Source organism: Selaginella moellendorffii, unplaced genomic scaffold (assembly GCF_000143415.4).
Source record: "Selaginella moellendorffii unplaced genomic scaffold, v1.0 SELMOscaffold_100, whole genome shotgun sequence".
Taxonomy (NCBI): Eukaryota; Viridiplantae; Streptophyta; class Lycopodiopsida; order Selaginellales; family Selaginellaceae; genus Selaginella; species Selaginella moellendorffii.
In genome coordinates this window covers 414,518-431,989 of record NW_003314361.1, presented here as the reverse complement: position 1 = coordinate 431,989, position 17,472 = coordinate 414,518, and the positions used below count along the sequence as shown (strand labels likewise).

General features: G+C 42.7%; 4 protein-coding genes and 1 pseudogene across 12 annotated transcripts in view; 4 read left to right on the top strand and 1 right to left on the bottom strand.

The window, feature by feature from the left end:
- Window positions 1-1,838: 1,838 nt before the first annotated feature.
- On the bottom strand, window positions 1,839-4,064 carry LOC9628959 (fructose-bisphosphate aldolase-lysine N-methyltransferase, chloroplastic). Of its 7 annotated transcripts, none has more exons than XM_024663543.1 (14): window positions 3,990-4,064; window positions 3,862-3,935; window positions 3,741-3,804; window positions 3,571-3,678; window positions 3,427-3,486; window positions 3,248-3,364; window positions 3,120-3,192; window positions 2,915-3,042; window positions 2,827-2,862; window positions 2,688-2,771; window positions 2,511-2,644; window positions 2,368-2,459; window positions 2,161-2,309; window positions 1,839-2,103 (listed from the first exon to the last, which is right to left on the bottom strand). In XM_024663543.1, exons 1-14 carry the CDS (start codon window positions 4,032-4,034, stop codon window positions 1,963-1,965), a joined length of 1,305 nt encoding a protein of 434 aa, XP_024519311.1. In that variant the 5' UTR covers window positions 4,035-4,064; the 3' UTR covers window positions 1,839-1,962. The 7 variants fall into 7 exon arrangements, with proteins under 7 accessions (XP_024519311.1, XP_024519312.1, XP_024519313.1 ...); XM_024663544.1 differs by having other exon boundaries at window positions 2,918-3,042; XM_024663545.1 differs by having other exon boundaries at window positions 3,257-3,364.
- A 27-nt stretch (window positions 4,065-4,091) lies between these two features.
- Window positions 4,092-6,283, top strand: LOC9638088. The gene is made up of 7 exons (XM_024663501.1): window positions 4,092-4,975; window positions 5,040-5,181; window positions 5,268-5,321; window positions 5,394-5,485; window positions 5,552-5,778; window positions 5,842-6,000; window positions 6,058-6,283. The coding sequence occupies exons 1-7, from the start codon at window positions 4,092-4,094 to the stop codon at window positions 6,153-6,155; spliced, it is 1,656 nt and encodes a 551-aa protein (XP_024519269.1). The 3' UTR covers window positions 6,156-6,283.
- A 3,116-nt stretch (window positions 6,284-9,399) lies between these two features.
- LOC9628957 (ribosome maturation protein SBDS) lies at window positions 9,400-10,771 on the top strand. The gene is made up of 5 exons (XM_002989722.2): window positions 9,400-9,545; window positions 9,611-9,740; window positions 9,796-9,996; window positions 10,053-10,220; window positions 10,284-10,771. Exons 1-5 carry the CDS (start codon window positions 9,412-9,414, stop codon window positions 10,719-10,721), a joined length of 1,071 nt encoding a protein of 356 aa, XP_002989768.1. The 5' UTR covers window positions 9,400-9,411; the 3' UTR covers window positions 10,722-10,771.
- Window positions 10,772-10,931: 160 nt separating this feature from the next.
- Window positions 10,932-13,128, top strand: LOC9628956 (isovaleryl-CoA dehydrogenase, mitochondrial). Of its 2 annotated transcripts, none has more exons than XM_024663534.1 (16): window positions 10,932-11,037; window positions 11,095-11,130; window positions 11,203-11,286; window positions 11,370-11,427; window positions 11,492-11,616; window positions 11,685-11,729; window positions 11,788-11,836; window positions 11,906-12,015; window positions 12,068-12,144; window positions 12,197-12,247; window positions 12,303-12,367; window positions 12,420-12,574; window positions 12,635-12,675; window positions 12,735-12,789; window positions 12,847-12,903; window positions 12,955-13,128. In XM_024663534.1, exons 1-16 carry the CDS (start codon window positions 10,951-10,953, stop codon window positions 13,099-13,101), a joined length of 1,242 nt encoding a protein of 413 aa, XP_024519302.1. In that variant the 5' UTR covers window positions 10,932-10,950; the 3' UTR covers window positions 13,102-13,128. The 2 variants fall into 2 exon arrangements, with proteins under 2 accessions (XP_024519302.1, XP_024519301.1); XM_024663533.1 differs by having other exon boundaries at window positions 11,092-11,130.
- A 2,021-nt stretch (window positions 13,129-15,149) lies between these two features.
- The window catches only part of LOC9628955, a 6,264-nt pseudogene continuing 3,941 nt past the window's right edge, over window positions 15,150-17,472 (top strand). Inside the window, exon 1 of the transcript XR_002990843.1 lies at window positions 15,150-15,271. The product of XR_002990843.1 is annotated as a threonine--tRNA ligase, mitochondrial 1 (transcript). The remainder of the gene's footprint in view (window positions 15,272-17,472) is intronic.

The following is a 17,472-nucleotide window of genomic DNA, read 5'->3' as shown; positions in this document are numbered from 1 at the left end:
AAAGGTATGGTATGGGTGGTTTTGGACTACCAATAAAACAAGGGTAAATGAATATGGCTTTAACATAATATACTGATATATTAGTAATACCTTTGGGTGTCTATAATGAGATTGGACATGTGGAGCACTTGGACTAAATGCAAAAATTGTGTGGCATAGATGTCATTTATGGGGCTAGTACACGCCTAAGTTGGGAATAAGACTTATGGAAGTCATGAGTAAACTCATTCAAGTGGTTAAGGTGTGATTAAGTCATTAAAGAAGAATGGAAAATTTAGTCACTCACAACTTGGTATCGAAGTTGTTCTTTAATCCAACTTTTATTGGTGGTCAAGTATATCACCATTTGATATTAGCATCAAAAGGTTCCAGAAATGGGTCTATCCTTAAAGAGTAGCATATCAACAGGGCATGACTCTCCACTTTAGTTCATACATGAACATATAAATAATGTGGTGGATAGAAAGGAGCTAATAAGGGAATGATTTTAGGATCTTGGGAACAATAGAAAGCTTTCCTCAAGGAGTTGAGGATATAATCCATATAAGTGTTTGATATAACAAACTGACTAATATGGTTGTAGTAATTATAAGATCACAGGAAATAATAGAGACTCCAAGACAATAAAGGAGTCACAAAATTATCTTCATATGGTTGAGGATGGTGCTCATAAATTTAAGACTAAAGTTAATAATTATGAGAGGTCAAATGTGAATAAAGATATATGTCCTTGAAATGGTGGTTGGAGCTACCTTTAATAAAGGCCGAAACACCCAAAGGTGTGCTCAAAGGATGAGTCAATGTTTTCATCGTATGGAAGGATAGTTCTTCTAGGGGGTAAAGGTAATTTATGTGGAACAAAAAAAATCAAATGTTAAAGAAACACTTTTAAAGATAATCCTTATGAATAGAACATCAATACATGAAATTGTATTCTAACAAGGTGAAACCAAAAAAGAGCCATAAAGCTTAAACCTTATGGGTTGTTGGATTAATAAGTCCAAAAAGTTAAATGATTCGGTGGAGTCAAGGAATGGTCCTAAAGGATTACTAGGAATATGTGGACTAAAGTGTGTTGTACCTTATAAAAGACTGGGACGGTCATAAAATCCAAATATGAAAATAATGGGTATTTCATTGATGGTAGAAGGTGTTATACTAAAGTCGTGGAAAACAACTTTGGTGAAGAGTTGTATGTGAGTATTAGATTGTATTGTTAACTGATATTTAGCATAAAAAACAATTACTATTGTCTTGACAAAGACTTAAACACAAGTGGGAAGTAGGAAGTGTTGTAAAAGTAAGCTCATAAATACAATAGTGTGGACATATTAAACATTCCAAAGTGTGTTGTTTTGAGGTTAAGTTGATTAGTTCATTAAAACCCTTTGACAATGGAATCTCAATGAAAATGGGATTGGTATAGTTTAAGTTATAAGGTATACAATTTAAATGCATTGACCCAAATATTAATGAAAATATGAAAGCATTAGCAATCAGTGGTAGGACTTGACAACTATAAAATAATTAAGCAAAAGATGTGACATAATTAATTGGATTGGTGAAAGTTAACTTCCTAAAATTTTTTATTGGGAAAAAAAAGTTAAATATATCATTTGGGAGGATAAATTGTTTATATTACAATATAAGGAATCAATGTCATAAAAAGAAATGTTTATTGTAAAAAAAACATCATTTGAGATACCTAAACATTCAAAAACACCAAAAAGTGGTGTTTAATCTTATAAGTGCATTAAATAAGGTTGACACCAAAAAGTGGTGTTTAATCTTATAAGTGCATTAAATAAGGTTGCAAGGACTAAATCCCTAATAAATAATAAATAGGAAGTGTTATCTAACATTCAAGGTTAGGAAAAATCTATCTATCCAAATTGGACATGCCACATGAAGCACACTTCCATCAATATCTACAACTCCAGCCTATCAATAAACCATGCTCCCCTATACTTGCTCTTGTCCATTTGGAAGACAATCTTTGAGCCAGCCTCTAGAGTTTTCTAGAACTCGGAGCTCACCATCAAGAACAGCTTCAGCCATTCCTCGGCGGATTTTGTTTATGTGGTCGGGGGCCGACTGCAGCATCTACAAGGCAAAACAAAATGCCTGCTGGGATATGAAAACTTCCAGTCGTGATCTTACCAGCAATGCCTGCTCGTGTGACGTGATGCTTTCCTGGATCATCTCCAGCAAGAAATTCATTGCCCGGGTTTCCTTCGCCACGTCCTTTCTTGGCTGGTATGCTAATGGAGCTTGAAGCGTATCGGATTCTTGGATCATTGATTCTATGTCTGCAAAGAGTTATGAGGTTAGAACACCTTGCAAGAAATGCAGAAAGAAAAATAAAACCTTCCAAGGAATCCAAGCAAATAATACGCGAAAATGCACGGGCTTGAGGGAGTACAACCCCGTCTTCCCAGTCCGCTGAGTCCAAAACCTCCCTAGAGAATTAACCGTCAGAGCAAACATACGTGGAAAACTATTGAAACTACTCCAAGATGACTGGCAATTCACCACTCTCCGTTCCATCAGCATTCTGCAAGGTTGGCATATTGAATGCCCTCATAAGTTCAAGCTTTTTTTCGCGAAGTGGATCGTTCCATGGAATTTCCATCCAAAGCTCGGCCTGGAGCATTAGCTTTAAGAAGGGAAAACAACCAAAGTTCTACCTGATCACTCAAATTGTTAGGAAGCACAAAACCGTAGTCTACTGCAAGTACAGCGTTGGAGCGCTTGCCATAACTGATAAAAACCTAAAAAAGCATCTCGTAAGAAGTTATGAAACTCAAAATGCATTTGCTCACTCGCCTCTTCGCCTTTTGTGTAATCGCGCTCGGCAATAATCTGTCAGGCAAGTTGCTAAAGCCTTCGATTTTCATTAGAAGCTCATGCTTACGACTGTCGCATCCTTGCAAGTGTCGTGTGACACCGTTGCGTGAGAAACTGGATCGTGGTTGCAGAAGTCCACAAAAGGCCTCATGGAGATTTCGCTGGAAAGAGCACCATTCCAAGCTCGTGAAACGACTGAACGGAAAAACAAAGGCGTTAAAAACCAGACTCCTAGCTTTGCAAAAGAAGCAACCTCTACGAAAAAAGCTTACCAGTAGCATACGCATGCGCAAACTGGAAAAGCGAGATATCTTCGCCAAATACGTGAGGACACGAGCTTATAACCTGCACGAAGTCATGCCACTTAGCTGCGTGAACGTTCTCGCAAAAAACACGCAACAGTCGTTACATCCTTCACTGAATTGTACTCGTCCGAGATCATTTCACGCCGCTCGGCTGTTCCACGGAAAGCACGGGTACACTCCAAGAATTTCAATTCCTCCTTCCCCCAGAAAATCTGAAAGTACACACACAAAAAAAGCTGATGGAAAGATAGCAAAGAAAAATTGACGATCTTACAGTAGAGTGGTGATCCCCAAATGATGGAAGACAAGAAACGTATGGAGCCCATCTAGAAGCCTGATAAGAAAAGAATCGTGAAAAGAAGACGAGTGACCAAGACGATCACAAAGAACTATATGATAGAGAGAAAAGATCGCAGACCTCTCCTTTGTGTTGCTCCGCAAGGATGAGAAGCGTCAGAGGACACCAATCATACTCTGTCGATAGTAACTTCTTCACACAATCGTCTAGTTTCTCGGCCGTGAGCACCTGCATTGGTGCTTTCCATGGTTTCTATCAGCTAAACTAAAACTAGAGCTTATTTTGCTTACCAGCTCATGAGGAATTCGCACAATCTGCTCTCCAGCGCGAATCGACCGAGCAGCAAACAATCCCCTGCCACGAACCACGATTGCCGCAAGATCGCATCGAGAGAATCAATCCAATCCTTGCCTGCCGCATGCCGATTCCCCAATGCGAACGGCCGAGCAATCGCCGCCCTGGCGCACGAACCACGACGTTTGCGCCTGGGAATCTAGAAGCCCTCAGCGCCTGGGCACGATCGATGGAAGAAATCTCACCTCTTCCAGCGAGAGCTTGTGGGCGCCATTCATCGCCGCCCTCATTGGCCTAGCTTGGATTTTGGAGAGCGGAATATCCAGTGATATATCCCCTTAAACCCCATGGGGTTAAATCCGACGGCCTTGATCGCCCCACGTCAGCGCCCCACAAGCGGAGCCCTATTGACGGCGTCCGCCATAGCCAGGGTTAGGGCTTGTGAGAAAATTTTCCTTATGTCTTCGTGCGACGAGGAGATCCTGCTGCTGGATGCCGCGAAGGATTGGCCAGCGTCGTCCGCCACTGCCACTGGGCCTGGATCTGGCGTCGTGGGAGTGGGCGTCGCGAACAATGGCGACACGGAATTCAGCGACGACGAGCAGCAGCAGCAGCAATTCCACCACCACCACCTCATGGGCGTAGGATTCAAGCGCCAGCAGCTGGAGATGTCCGGAGGAGCCGAATTCTCAGGTCTGCCAAACAAGAGTGGAGCGTCGAGCGATGGTAGCGAGAGGGATCAGCCGGAGAACAGCGACGACACCAAGGGCCCCTCGTCCAAGAGGCTCAAGGCTATGCAGCAGCAGCAGCAGCAGCACGGACAGGTCGATTCGTTCAAGAAGGATCGAGAGGAATGGAGCGACACTGCGATTTGCGCGCTGCTGGACGCCTACACGGAGAAATTCTTGCAGCTCAACAAGGGGAATTTGCGGGGGAAGCATTGGCAGGAGGTGTCCAACATGGTGAGCATGCGCTGCCAGGGCCAAAAGTCCATGAAAACCATCGAGCAGTGTAAGAACAAGGTGGATTCTCTCAAGAAAAGGCACAAGGTAGAACGTACGAGGATGGAGAACACGGGTTCCACAACCAGCCAGTGGCCATGGTTTTCCAAAGTGGAACAAATAGTAGGCTCCGCTCCAAAACTCAGTGTCTTACTCGAGGACGATACCAGCATGGTGATCAAGCCTGACAAGCAAAAAGGAGCAATGAGACAACGAAGACCAAATTGCAGGTTTCTTCCTCTCTCAGCTTTCCTCCTTTCTTGATTTTGATTATGTGTATGTGTGTTTTGGTAGGACTCCATCTGTTTCTCCATGCGCAAACAGCCTTGGCTTCCACACCAAGACCAAGATCTTGCAACCGAGATGGCAAAGGGTGCTGCTCAAAGTTAGTGGCGACGCTCTCGCGGGGGATAGAGTCCAGAACGTTGATCAAAAGGTACGTCCGGCTGGTCTTTAGTTGATGCTGTCAAGCGCGGGCTTATTAAATTCACCTATTGCAGGAATGCTCTTGTGGTTTTGCAGATAACTTTGCTCGTTGCCAAGGAAGTCGCCTCGGCGATGCGTCTCGGTGTTGAGGTGAGTGATCTTTTTTCTTTCTTTTCTCGCTTTAGACTTTTGTTGTAACATTCTTTTCTACGTCTCCTACAGGTTGCTGTTGTTGTTGGTGGAGGAAACTTTTTCCGAGGAGCTAACTGGGTCGGGACAAGTGGCCTCGATCGAGCGTCTGCGGATCACATCGGGTGCGCTTTATTTGGTTGTTTGGAACTTGAGAAAAGAGCTCTTTGTTTTTTCTCTTGGTGTGACAGTATGATGGCGACGATGATGAATGCCGTTATTCTACAGGCATCATTCGAGAGCGTGGGAATCAAGGCTCGCATCCAGACGTCGTACACCATGACACAGGTCGCCGAGCCGTTTTCTAGCAAAAAGGCCATTCGTCACTTGGAGAAAGGTCGAGTTGTCATTTTTGGTGGGGGAACTGGGAATCCATACTTCACGACCGATACCGCTGCTGCGATTCGTGCTGCCGAGTGTAAGCAAAAGTTCTTCCATACATTTTTCCAAGTATATTGATCCATTGCTTTCATGCTCACAGTAAAAGCCGAGATCATTCTGAAAGCGGCAAACATCGACGGGGTTTTCGACTGCGACTCGAACTTCCTCGAGCACGTATCGTTCCGGGAACTGGCAATGAAGGGCCTCTCAGCGCTGGATGCCGAGGCCATGAGTCACTGCGAACGACACAACATCCCGGGTGAGTGAAGTGATCACAAACCTTTTTCATACTGATGATCTTCGGCGATGTTTCCAGTGATGTTGTTTAACATTAGCGAGCCAGGAAACGTTGTAAAAGCCTTGACTGGAGAGCGCGTTGGTACCTTGATCGATCAAACAGGGAAGTTTGTATGATCTTCTCCATTTCGTGTCATATAATTGTTCTTTCTTAGCGAAGAGATTGACCACACTCGAAACAAAAGCACTGTACAGTTTGATCTATCCTGTATACAATAACTACAGTGGAGTTTGAAACTTTCAAACGGTGGAAGCATATGCTTCGAATCGGGTTTATCTAGGGTTTTGGGGAGGTTTTCGCGCGCTCTGTCGGCAGAAGCGCTCACGATTCACTAATGGTGCCATTGAAGAGGCACGGCAAGAGATTTGAGATCAAGAACAAGGTCTTGTCGTGGCGATCCAGAGTGTAAGTCGAGGAATTCCTGGCATTTGGGCGGTGTTTGAGTCGTTTTTTCCGAGCAGGGACGGTATACTGCAATGTGCTGGTCCAGGCATTTGGGACGGCGAACGAGTAAAAGATTTGTCTCGAGGTAGTGGAATTCGATCGATTCATCGGGAATAGTCGTTGATTTTTTGACGTTTCTTGTGCTACATGGTTTCCATGCCCGTGCACAAAGACGACGATTAAGAAGACGAAACCGACGGACCAGCAGCAAATCAAGCCGAGAGGATCCAAGCTCTTACGTCGAGTCTCAAAAGACTCACAGCTATCATACTGCTGCTCAGGCTACCTCCGATCCAGGCAAGAGATGCCTGACTTGAGATGCCACGGTCGGCAATCCCAAAGAGTTACACGAGCACTACAGTTCAAGCAACCTCATAGTGTAGTTTGGATTTGGCCGTCGATAGGGAGTGATAGGGTCCGTCGCTTTTTTGGAACTGACGGTATAAGATCAAAGTATATTCTTGATTTTAAGATTGAACCCGGTTTAGGCTACGCACAAATCAGTGATTAAGTGTAATGATGGTGATGAAAAATCTCCTAAACACTACAATCTCCAAGCTTGAGTCGAGGCATAGTTTTTCTTATGCCGAGTAGACAACTTAAGAAACAAGAGCACCAACTCGCGAATAATACTGACTTTCAAACTCAAGGTCTTCATCCTCGTCAACGATCACTAGGGCCTCCAACTTCTCCATCAGTTGCTGTCTCCTCATAGAAGAGTAGCCACTAAGGCCGTTTTCACGCGCCATCGTCCTGAGCTGCTCCATCGTCATGGCTTGGAAGTCTATGGGCTCAAACGCCAACTCGTCAAGCTTTTCTACGCTATCTTCTGGCTCGGGAATATCTGCACATAACTGCGACTGCTCATCACCAAGAGTCTGTATGAGAACCTTAGCTTGCATAATTCCTGCACATTCCAGCCGGTTAAACACAAACAAGGCAAAAACCACAGGGAAACCAATGCTTAAGTACCTCTCACTCCCTTGTTTGATACGCGGTGCTGCTTGTTCCGATAGCTCTGGTAGCCGAAATCTGGATAATTGTCCCTCGAAAGGAAGAACGAAAGTAGGAACCTCTCAGGGTAGGCTTCCTTGTTGTATTCCTTGTTCCAGGCCTCCAAGGCAGCCAGTCCGCCTTTAATCGCTTCAAACGGAACCGGATGATACTTAGCTGTGGTAGCCTGCCCCAAAGTTCCAGGGAGAATGGCAAAGTCGTAGCTGCCATTTTTCTTCCTCAGTGGCCTCCATACGTAATTAACAGCATGGGCACCTGCAGTATAGAAATGTTAAGCTAAAATCTTGTCTATTATCAAATATGCTTACCAGCATTGAAAAGAGCCTCTTTCAGATCACCCCTATAGTATCTCAGTCGAAGCCTCCGTGTTGTTGTTAAGACCTCGTCACCTGGTTTTCCCTCGCATGAAGCGCATCGCCACTTCAGCGGCACTGGAGCTGTCTCGAGGACGCACAGATAATGATACCATTTTTTGCATACGCCACACGCGATCCAGTTGACAGGGCCTTCCCCGCAGTCCATCCGCGAATTGCATTTAGTGCAATGCTTATCGTCGACCTGTAACACGGTGGTCAGAGACAAACGGGAAAGAAAGCACAACTCACCATAAGAACAGCGCTGATGGGCGACTGAAGAACCTTTGCCACAACGTCCTGTTCAAACAGGAAACCGCCAAGAGCACCAAGTCCGGGATCTGTGGAGTCCAGCAACACGATCAGGTCATGACGGTTTGCAGTTGGGATGCTTGAAGTGAACTTGTACTTGATCTTCGGCGATGCAAAATCGATGAGGTACTTGTAACCAGCGGCTTGAGGTCTTTTGAGGTGTAGCAGCATCCATGAGATATCATCAGATTCTGCTCCAGCAGCTATTGCTCGAACATCCGTCTTAAAGAGCGCCGTATCCACGAACCTTTCCAGTTCAATATCGGTCAGCAGCCTCGGCTCAATCTGCCAAAGCTTACGAGGGACTCCACCAAACCACTTGTAGTAAGTGTCTGCTACCCCGACGCGAATGCGGATCAGCCTTGCCTCTTCTCTCAGGTTTTCTGCGATCATCTTATCGTCTGCATCGTCTCCTTCTCTCTCTTGAACCTCGTAAGTGTTCTTGAGCTCATCTTCCATCATGTTGTCCGTTTCCTCCAAAGAGCAGCCCTGGAGCTCACAAGACTGCTGCATCTCGAGCTGGCTAGCTCGCTTCTCCAACTGGCTAGCTTCCTCCTCCCAGAGCTTAACCAAGGCGTCGAACTCGTCTCTATCCCAAGGATACAAGTAGACTATAGCGAGGTGTCTGTCTGGATAAGCATTCTTTACGTTGGCGGGATCTGGAGATGCTGCAACCAGCACCCTTTTGCCCAGAGCGTCGCTCGGCTCAATCTTATGATTGATCAAGTGCCACTTTGCGGGACGGAGAGATGTCGCCTGGAACTGGGATTTGGGAGTCAGCTCAACTTCCCCGTTTGAGTCGAAACTCCAAACGTAATTGCCCGACTGATAGACGAGCACAAACGGTCTCTTCCCCATGTCGATGGCGTATCGGATGATGAAGTACCAGAGAAAGGCAGACTTGCCAATCCCCGGATTCCCAGTGAGGTGAACCAGCCAGCTCCCGGGCCTTCCAACAAGGACTGATCTGTACAGGGAATCGAAATCTCTCCTCACCAGGAGCCTCTTGATTCTCTCGTCTGGGCCTCTCACCTCTTTTATCTCCACAGGCACCGACAGATCCAACACTTTGCCCGCTTCGTATGCGTCCGCGCCCAGCTCTCGCACACCGGCCCACCATGCTTCCAGCGTTCTCTGCCATGCATCCAACATCATTAAACCCCAATTTTGGCCAACTTCTTGGAAAACCTATTAAACCTTTAATTCTAAGGAATATTCGAAACTAGGGTATTTTTAGGGTTTTTGGGCGATGTCGCGGACTCTGGTGCAGCCGGTGGGGCAGAAGCGCCTCACGAATGTGGCGGTGGTGCGATTGAAGAAGCACGGCAAGAGATTCGAGATCGCGTGCTACAAGAACAAGGTCCTGTCGTGGCGATCCAGAGTGTAAGTGGAGGAGTTCCTGGCATTTGTGTGGTGTTTTGAGCCGCGGGTTTTTGTTGTCCGGGCAGCGAGAAGGATATTGACGAGGTTCTCCAGACGCACACGGTCTACTGCAATGTTTCCAAGGGGATTCTGGCCAAATCCAAGGAGCTGGTCGAGGCATTTGGGACGGCGGACGAGGAAAAGATTTGCCTCGAGGTAATGGAATTCGATCGATTCATCGGAATTGGTTCAAAGTTTCTTCTTGCGCTAGATTCTGGAGAAAGGAGAGCTCCAAGTCGCTGGGAAAGAGAGAGAGGTCCAGCTCTCCAGCCAGTTTCGAGATATCGCGGGGATTGTCATGGACAAGACGCTAAACCCAGAGACCGAGCGGCCATTCACGATAAGTATGATCGAGCGTTTCATGCGTGAAGTTCACTTTGCTGTTGATCCAAACAGATCCTCGAAGAAGCAGGTATCGGCGATGGATGTTCTTCAGTTTCTTGGTTCTTACTTTCGTGGTTTTGCCAGGCTTTGGAGCTTATCAGGGAGCTACAATCGCATTTCCCGATCACAAGAGCGTTGATGCGCCTCAAGCTCTCCGTGTCAACCAAGCATCGGGAGAAACTTCTGGAGGGACTGGCTGATTTTCAAGCGAAGATGGAGAGCCGGGATGAGGCGGACGAAGCTTTCATTGTGGTGAGCGAGCTTTTATCTTTCTTGGTTTCTCGGACAGAGACTCTTGAATCTCTTTCATCCCAGGTTTGTCGAGTCGAGCCGGGCCATTTTCGTGCGTGCGACGCGCTCATCCGAGAGTGCTGCGGGAAGCTGGACGTGGTTTCCATGGCCGTGCACAAAGACGACGATGAAGAAGACGAAGCCGACGAACCGGCAGCAAATCAAGCCGAGAGGATCCAAGCTCTTACGTCGGGTCTCAAGGATTCGCAGCTATCAGAAGGGACTGGATCAAACAACTCACGTCCTCCTCCTGCTGCTACCTCCGATCCGGGCAAGAGATGCTTGACTTGCGATGCCGTGATTGGCGATCCCAAGGAGTTCCGCGAGCACTACAAGAGCGATTGGCACAAGCACAACCTCAAGAGGAAGCTCAAGCAGCTATCGCCACTCAGCGCCGAGGAGTGTAGCTTGGATTCGTCAGTGGTGGACTATGTCAACGATAAGGACGATTACTCGCGCTAGAAGAAAATGTAGTTGCTCAAGGGTTGTTAATAAAAGAGAAAATTTCCAAAGGTGTTCGAATCTTCTCAGTTCTAGTTTCCGATTGGTCAAGAGTTTTTACACGGCAGCAGCAACGTGGGCATTGCTGGCCGATCCTATCCGTCCATCTGGATCCTCGTCATAATTGTGGAATGTTCGTGTTTTTCTGCCATTTCCCTCTCTTGAGATCGACGAAGAGTAGGCGAAGGCGATGGCGATGGCGTTGGCGGCAGCCATAGCTCGCGCGGCGGGGAGATTTTCGATCCAGTCGCGGGCGCTGGCAACAGCGGCGTTGGAGGTAGAGATCATGTAGGTTTGTTTGGTTTGATCCTCTGCTTCTTTCTCGTCACAGCAGAGCTACGATGCTACTCTGGACGAAACAGCCGCGCAGGTCTTGATCGATCATCGTTTCTGAGCCGGAATTTCTCACACAGTTGCTTGCTTGCTTGCTTGCTTGCTCCAGTTTAAGAAGAGCGTCCAGCACTTCGCTGCGGAGCATATCGCTCCACACGCTGCTACCATCGATGCCACGAATTCGTTTCCAAAGGTTTGTTTTGAGCAGCATTTTCCCGTTCCATTCTTTTCTTTCCTTGGGTGTTTGGATTTGAGATTTTCTTTTTGCGTGGGCAGGATCGGAATCTCTGGAAACTGATGGGAGACTTCAACTTGCACGGAATCACTGCTCCTGGTGAGTATAGATAGCACTTACAGTTTTTTTCTTCTTCCTTGTCAATTCCAGAGTTTAATGTCAGAGAAGTATGGGGGGCTTGGTTTGGGATACTTATACCACTGCTTGGCTATGGAGGAGATTAGTCGTGCTTCCGGATCGGTTGGGCTTTCATACGGTGCTCACTCCAACCTTTGCATCAACCAGCTGGTATTTAGTATGTTTTGCTCGGGACCTTTCTTTGTTCTTAAAGCTGTCTATCGACGTGTTTCTCACAGGTAAGGAATGGCACCGAGGCTCAGAAGGAGAAGTACTTACCTCAGGTGCATATCTATCATCGTGTTTGGAAGTGGTTTTCTTACACGATTGTTGGTGTCATAGTTGATAAGCGGGGAACACGTTGGAGCACTGGTGATGAGCGAACCGAATTGTATGTATCTCTTTTTCTTTATGTTTTCGCTGGATTATAAGGAGGCATGGTATTGACCTTTATTTGCAGCTGGTTCTGATGTGGTGAGCATGAAATGCAAAGCTGAGCGTCGGGACAAGGGATATGTTCTAAATGGAAACAAAATGTGGTGCACAAATGGACCTGTTGCTAACACTCTGGTGCGTCTTTTCTTCCTTTAGGCCTTCGTTTTACTAATGTGTGACTTACCAGATTGTATATGCTAAGACTGACAATAGTGCGGGAGCTCACGGAATAACGGCATTCATTATTGAAAAGGGAATGGAAGGGTGAGGTTTAGTGCTGTATGTTGCTGCCAGTCTAACAATTGACTCCTTCCAGATTCACGACCGCTCAAAAGCTAGACAAACTTGGAATGCGTGGAAGTGATACGTAGGTTGTCAATCTTTTACATTGTAGGAACACATGTCCTAACATTTTTATTTAGGTGCGAGTTGGTGTTTCAGGACTGCTTTGTGCCTCCGGAGAACATTCTTGGTCAGGAAGGAAAAGGTGAGTTTGCTGGGTTTCAAGATTGAACTTGTTACTAGCAGCGTATCAACAGGTGTTTATGTGATGATGTCTGGGCTGGATTTGGAGAGGCTTGTATTGGCATCTGGTCCTTTGGGTCTCATGCAAGCTTGCATGGACGTGGTTCTTCCCTATGTGCGACAAAGGGAACAATTTGGAAAGCCGATAGGAGAGTTTCAACTTATACAGGTAACTCTGTCATTTTTCTCCTTGCTCATACGCACCTTTCAAGAGCTTTGATGCTTACAGGGAAAGCTAGCTGATATGTACACTAAGATGCAAGCTTCCAGGTAGAATGTTGATTTGCCAGCATTTGTTTTCTGAATTGCCTACGATTTGGTCTCAACAGGGCTCTAGTTCATTCTGTTGCTCGAAGCTGTGATGCTGGTCACATAGATAGAAAGGTGAGATTCAACTTACAAAATGCTGTGAATTTCTAGACTAAAGCGCCTTGTCTACAGGATTGTGCTGCAGCTATTCTTTTTTCATCAGAGAACGCAACTCAAATGGCTTTGCAGGCAAGCTCTTTCATAATTCTACTTTTTACCTAACTCTCGGATCATGTCCAGGCTATCCAGTGCCTAGGTGGGAATGGCTATGTAAACGAGTATCCCACTGGAAGGCTGTTGAGAGATGCAAAACTATATGAGATTGGAGCTGGAACAAGTGAAATAAGGAGAGTGTTAATTGGAAGGCAACTCTACAAAGATGAATAAATCAAAATCAAATGCCTTTTACCTGTATTTTTTCGGTTTTACTTGAGTTCATATATAATGTATATAAACCCATCATCTCCTACAGAAGCTGCTGTTGTGATTCTACAATTATAAATATTACATTGAGTATTTAACTATTTCAGCAGTTTTAATTACCAAATTTCAGATTGAGTCCCATTGTTCCATGTTCTCCATAAAATAGAGTTTCCTATATAAGTAGAAATTAGATTACATTCAGTAATAGTTAATCTATGTTGATTGCATGGAGAGACTAGAGAGTTAGATTGAGTAAGCACAGTAAATATATCATTAAGCATTATGAATTTTTTTTATAGTATTAATACCTTTTAGCATTCAATAATTTTTATTTTACACCAATATAATCTATAGTAGCAGTAAAATATCCATAATTCCCACCTTCCACTTAAAACAACATTACAAATGCCACCAGATTTCTTGCTATATATCCAAGTGCTAAGCTTAACTATTCTACTGTTTTTATAATTTGTCTAACTAAAACATGTATTTGTATATGCTTACTTTTTTATCATGTAACATTTTATTGAAAATATATATAACAAGTAATTTGTGATGGCAGTTTTGGGGGGGAATACACTTCCCTATAAGTTTGCACAAGTTTTTGTTAAGTTGCCCACACCTCCCTTCATGTGTATGACTTACAAAATAATATTTAGACACAATTTTTTTTTAAGCATATATTTATATATATATTGGCATGCATGCCACATTAGTGCCACTCGATATGTTATAATCCACATTAAGCTATTTTGCCATAGTTTAAACTTTGGTGTCAAGGAGTTCAATCTCACCTCAATTTCACTCATGAGGAAGATTGATCCTTGCACATTGTTAGGTGGGTAGCTCAGGAAGCTTAACTTTTTTACAAATTCTAAAGTCTTGATTAATTGGTGTACATTAGGTAGGATCACCACTTAAAAGAGTTTATTCTTGGTAGAAACATCCCTTCATCAGTCAATTGAGCTCCTAGACACTCCATGACACTATTGCATCATTACCCATTGCATGCTCAAAATCTATCCTCAATGAGATAAATGAAAAAAAAATCAAAAAATAAAAAGAATGAAAAGATCTTTATCAATCTTCTCTCTAATGAATAATGGCATCATACTAATAGGAGTTCAAGTGATGGCAACTTAATTTGATAAGAAACATTCTTTCTCTCTAATTGAAGCTAAAATTGATAAGAATCTCACTCATAAATCATGTGACTTCATTGTGGAGGGATTCTTCATCAGTTATGTTATTATGGATAGCATCTTTATTAGAATCATGCAAGAGGAGGTCATGAATCTCTAATAAATTTTCTCATAAATTGTTCTTTTTTGTTGCTTACAAGAATGATTTGAGTTGTGTGGGAGTTTAAATATAGAAGGAAAGAGCTTATGAATAAAAGTGCATTTCCCTTTTCAATCAATTAAGGGTTTTAGGATATTTAAGGTTAAACATCCTTAGTATTGTGCTCCTAAAAAGTCCAAATTTAGGAGGTATAAGCTTACAAATCTTTGATATAATCAATAAATACATTTTTATACAAATTTACAAATAAAATGTTGAGTAAGAAAACAAAAAAAAATGCAATCTACCTTACTCTAGATGGTGCATGCATGAATATTCACAAACATGTAGTGAAAGTTTTGCATCTTGCACTTTCCACTTGTAACTTGCAATAAATGATTTCTATTCTAGACTTTTTGCATCTCAACAAACCTTGATAAGACTATTTAGTGCATTTTTAATAGAAAAGAAAATGGAACATTACAACTAACTTAGCTATATGGTTAATCTTCCCTTGCCAGACAACTACCTTCTTACTGGTAGCACCACCCAATCCATCTGAAAAGCAAAGAGAATCAATGCTTTGCAAACACAGAAAGTAATAAGGGTGGTAAAACCTACAATAGACTCAAGCTTTGGGCTCTTTTGAATTTTATAATCCAGCACTCTTGATAAACATGTGTGAAGTAGAATAATTGAGAAAGTCTTCACTAGATGTCTTATGCTCCTTCATGGAGAAATGCTTGAACTTTGGCATTCTTGAGTCTCACAAGAGCTGGCAAGCCACACAGTTTGATCAATTGGGGCCTCCAGACAAAGCTCTCTTTTCTGTTGCTACATATTTGCAAGTGCAGTAAGCAATTGAGATAAAACAAAAACCAACAATACTACCTATATGAGACTCATTATCCTCAAAGTCTAGAGCAGTGGCTGGAAGTTTGGATGCTCTCAAATGAAATAATTTGTGCAATTTGACAACCCCCAGATTGAGAGGATTGAGATTGATCCCAAAGTTCTCATAACTTATCAAGTGGTTGACCTCTAATATGCTCCACTGGCACATTTACTCAAACTATAGTTCAAGCTCTCATGGTAAACTCTATGAAAACCACTACCACCTTTGGCATTTTGATGATTTGAGCTGTAATCTGAGCTCTCCTCCTGGTAACAATTATGTTGGTGGTGGTGATCATGCTGGTAATTATCATCCTTGCAGTAGTGTCTAGCCGACAAAGATCTTACTCAGTCACCATTTGAGGAAGGATCTTCTAATGGTTCCTGCTGCAGCACTAAATACAATACAGGCCTTTGGTGCTTCTTAAGCTGTACTAAAATCTCCCTATGATACAAATACTCATTCAAGTGATTTGTAACCTCCCAGAACCTGCTACACTCCTGGCCACCATCAAGCTCCTCTTCAATCCCTCTTGGTACAATGCCATTGCACTACTGCCTAATCATGTGCTTAAAATCCACTCTCAAGTCTTTTTTGTGATATCACTTTGTTTAGGATGACATGGTAGTCTTGCAGGTCATGCCCCATGCATACATAGCATGTCCCATGTAAAACATATTATGCACATAATCACGTTTTAATAGCTTTTATAGCAATCAAAACATGATTTTGTGCATAATATTTTTGCATACAACTCAAAACAAAAAAAAAAAAATATCTGCACATATGTAAATATATAATGCTCCCATGCACAATCACATTTTAGCTGCCATAAGTACATACAATTGTATCAATATCTGTTGTCTCTATATAATTGTAAAGTGTTAGAGCTTCCTAGCTGACTTTAAAAATTCTATTATTAAAAAATATTTAAATTAAAAACATAAATCAAAGTAATTAGACTCTTTAATAAATAGATATAACTATTCTCAAAGAGCTTTGATGTTTATAGGGAAAACTAATTGATATGTACACCAAGATGCAAATACCAACAAAAACGTTAAATTGCCAATGTTTATTTTGTTTGTAAATGCTTTATGATTTGGTTTTAACATGGCTTTTGTTCCCTCTTTTGCTTAAGCTTGTCACATGGATAGAAAGTATTCAGCATAGAAAATTGAATTCATTTTTGTAGAGTTGCTTTCTATTTAACATTCTCCTTATTCAGTTACTCTAGAAAACCATAGCATCAATTTCCATTATCTTTTTTCAAAGATGAAAAGATGCCTTTACCTTTATTGTTTACTCAGGCATGCTTTAAATCATATGCAATTTCATGTTATGGAAAACGATGTATTATCCTTCTTGTGTTCATATAGAAAATATATATAAATCCATCATCTTCTACAGAAACTACTGTTGATATTCTACAATTATAAGTATTACATTGAGTATTTGTACTCCATATTTTAACTCCATTAGAATTTTTAATTACTAAATCACCATTAGCTTGTAGATGCAACCAACAATCATTCCCATTATTCCATGTTCTCCATTTCACATTGTTTCCCTGATAAGTAAAAATCAAATTACATCCAGCTATAGCTAATTTATATTGACTGTTTGGGGAGACTAAACAGTTAGAATTAATCAGATAATCACCCAACTCTAAAGCATCACCACTTATAAGGCTTGACCTGTATATCCAGCAATTAGATATATCACTAAACATTGTGATATTTCTTATAGATTCACTAATATTAAGATCTTGGTAGAACAAAGGGGCATTTACAATTTTATACTTTACACCAACATAACCCATTGTAGCAGCAATATGTCCATAATAATAGCCTTCTGCCTGGTGTATAACCTCTACTACAAGTGCTGCTAAGTTACCAACTATCTCTCTTCCTAGTGCTCCAGTGTTGGCTAAACAAATGTTGCAAATACCATCAGGTTTTCTACAATATATCCAAAGACTAAGCTCAACTGATCTACCAAATGAAAGCGCTTGAGTAATTGTCCAAGCATGAGCACCATAGTAATTGCGTGTGATATCTATTTTATCATCTAGCATTTTATTAAAATAATAAGCAATTTTGTGAATATCTTCTAGCTGTATATAATTTACAAGTGTTAGAGCGTCCCAATTTACATCA

What these genes read in the sequence shown, in the direction of transcription:
- LOC9628959 (XM_024663543.1), bottom strand. Translation starts at nt 4,034, where the DNA reads ATGAGGGCGGCGATGAATGGCGCCCACAAGCTCTCGCTGGAAGAG. An exon ending in ACAAGCTCTCGCTGGAAGAG is followed by an intron (nt 3,936 to 3,989) that starts GTGAGATTTCTT and finishes CTAGATTCCCAG; the next exon opens with GCGCAAACGTCGTGGTTCGT. An exon ending in CGGAGCAACACAAAGGAGAG is followed by an intron (nt 3,487 to 3,570) that starts GTCTGCGATCTT and finishes TTTTCTTATCAG; the next exon opens with GCTTCTAGATGGGCTCCATA.
- LOC9638088 (XM_024663501.1), top strand. Translation starts at nt 4,092, where the DNA reads ATGGGGTTAAATCCGACGGCCTTGATCGCCCCACGTCAGCGCCCCACA. An exon ending in CGATGCGTCTCGGTGTTGAG is followed by an intron (nt 5,322 to 5,393) that starts GTGAGTGATCTT and finishes CGTCTCCTACAG; the next exon opens with GTTGCTGTTGTTGTTGGTGG. An exon ending in CGAACGACACAACATCCCGG is followed by an intron (nt 6,001 to 6,057) that starts GTGAGTGAAGTG and finishes CGATGTTTCCAG; the next exon opens with TGATGTTGTTTAACATTAGC.
- LOC9628957 (XM_002989722.2), top strand. Translation starts at nt 9,412, where the DNA reads ATGTCGCGGACTCTGGTGCAGCCGGTGGGGCAGAAGCGCCTCACGAAT. An exon ending in CTGTCGTGGCGATCCAGAGT is followed by an intron (nt 9,546 to 9,610) that starts GTAAGTGGAGGA and finishes TTGTCCGGGCAG; the next exon opens with CGAGAAGGATATTGACGAGG. An exon ending in AGGAAAAGATTTGCCTCGAG is followed by an intron (nt 9,741 to 9,795) that starts GTAATGGAATTC and finishes TTCTTGCGCTAG; the next exon opens with ATTCTGGAGAAAGGAGAGCT.
- LOC9628956 (XM_024663533.1), top strand. Translation starts at nt 10,951, where the DNA reads ATGGCGATGGCGTTGGCGGCAGCCATAGCTCGCGCGGCGGGGAGATTT. An exon ending in GGTGATGAGCGAACCGAATT is followed by an intron (nt 11,837 to 11,905) that starts GTATGTATCTCT and finishes CTTTATTTGCAG; the next exon opens with CTGGTTCTGATGTGGTGAGC. An exon ending in ATTGAAAAGGGAATGGAAGG is followed by an intron (nt 12,145 to 12,196) that starts GTGAGGTTTAGT and finishes GACTCCTTCCAG; the next exon opens with ATTCACGACCGCTCAAAAGC.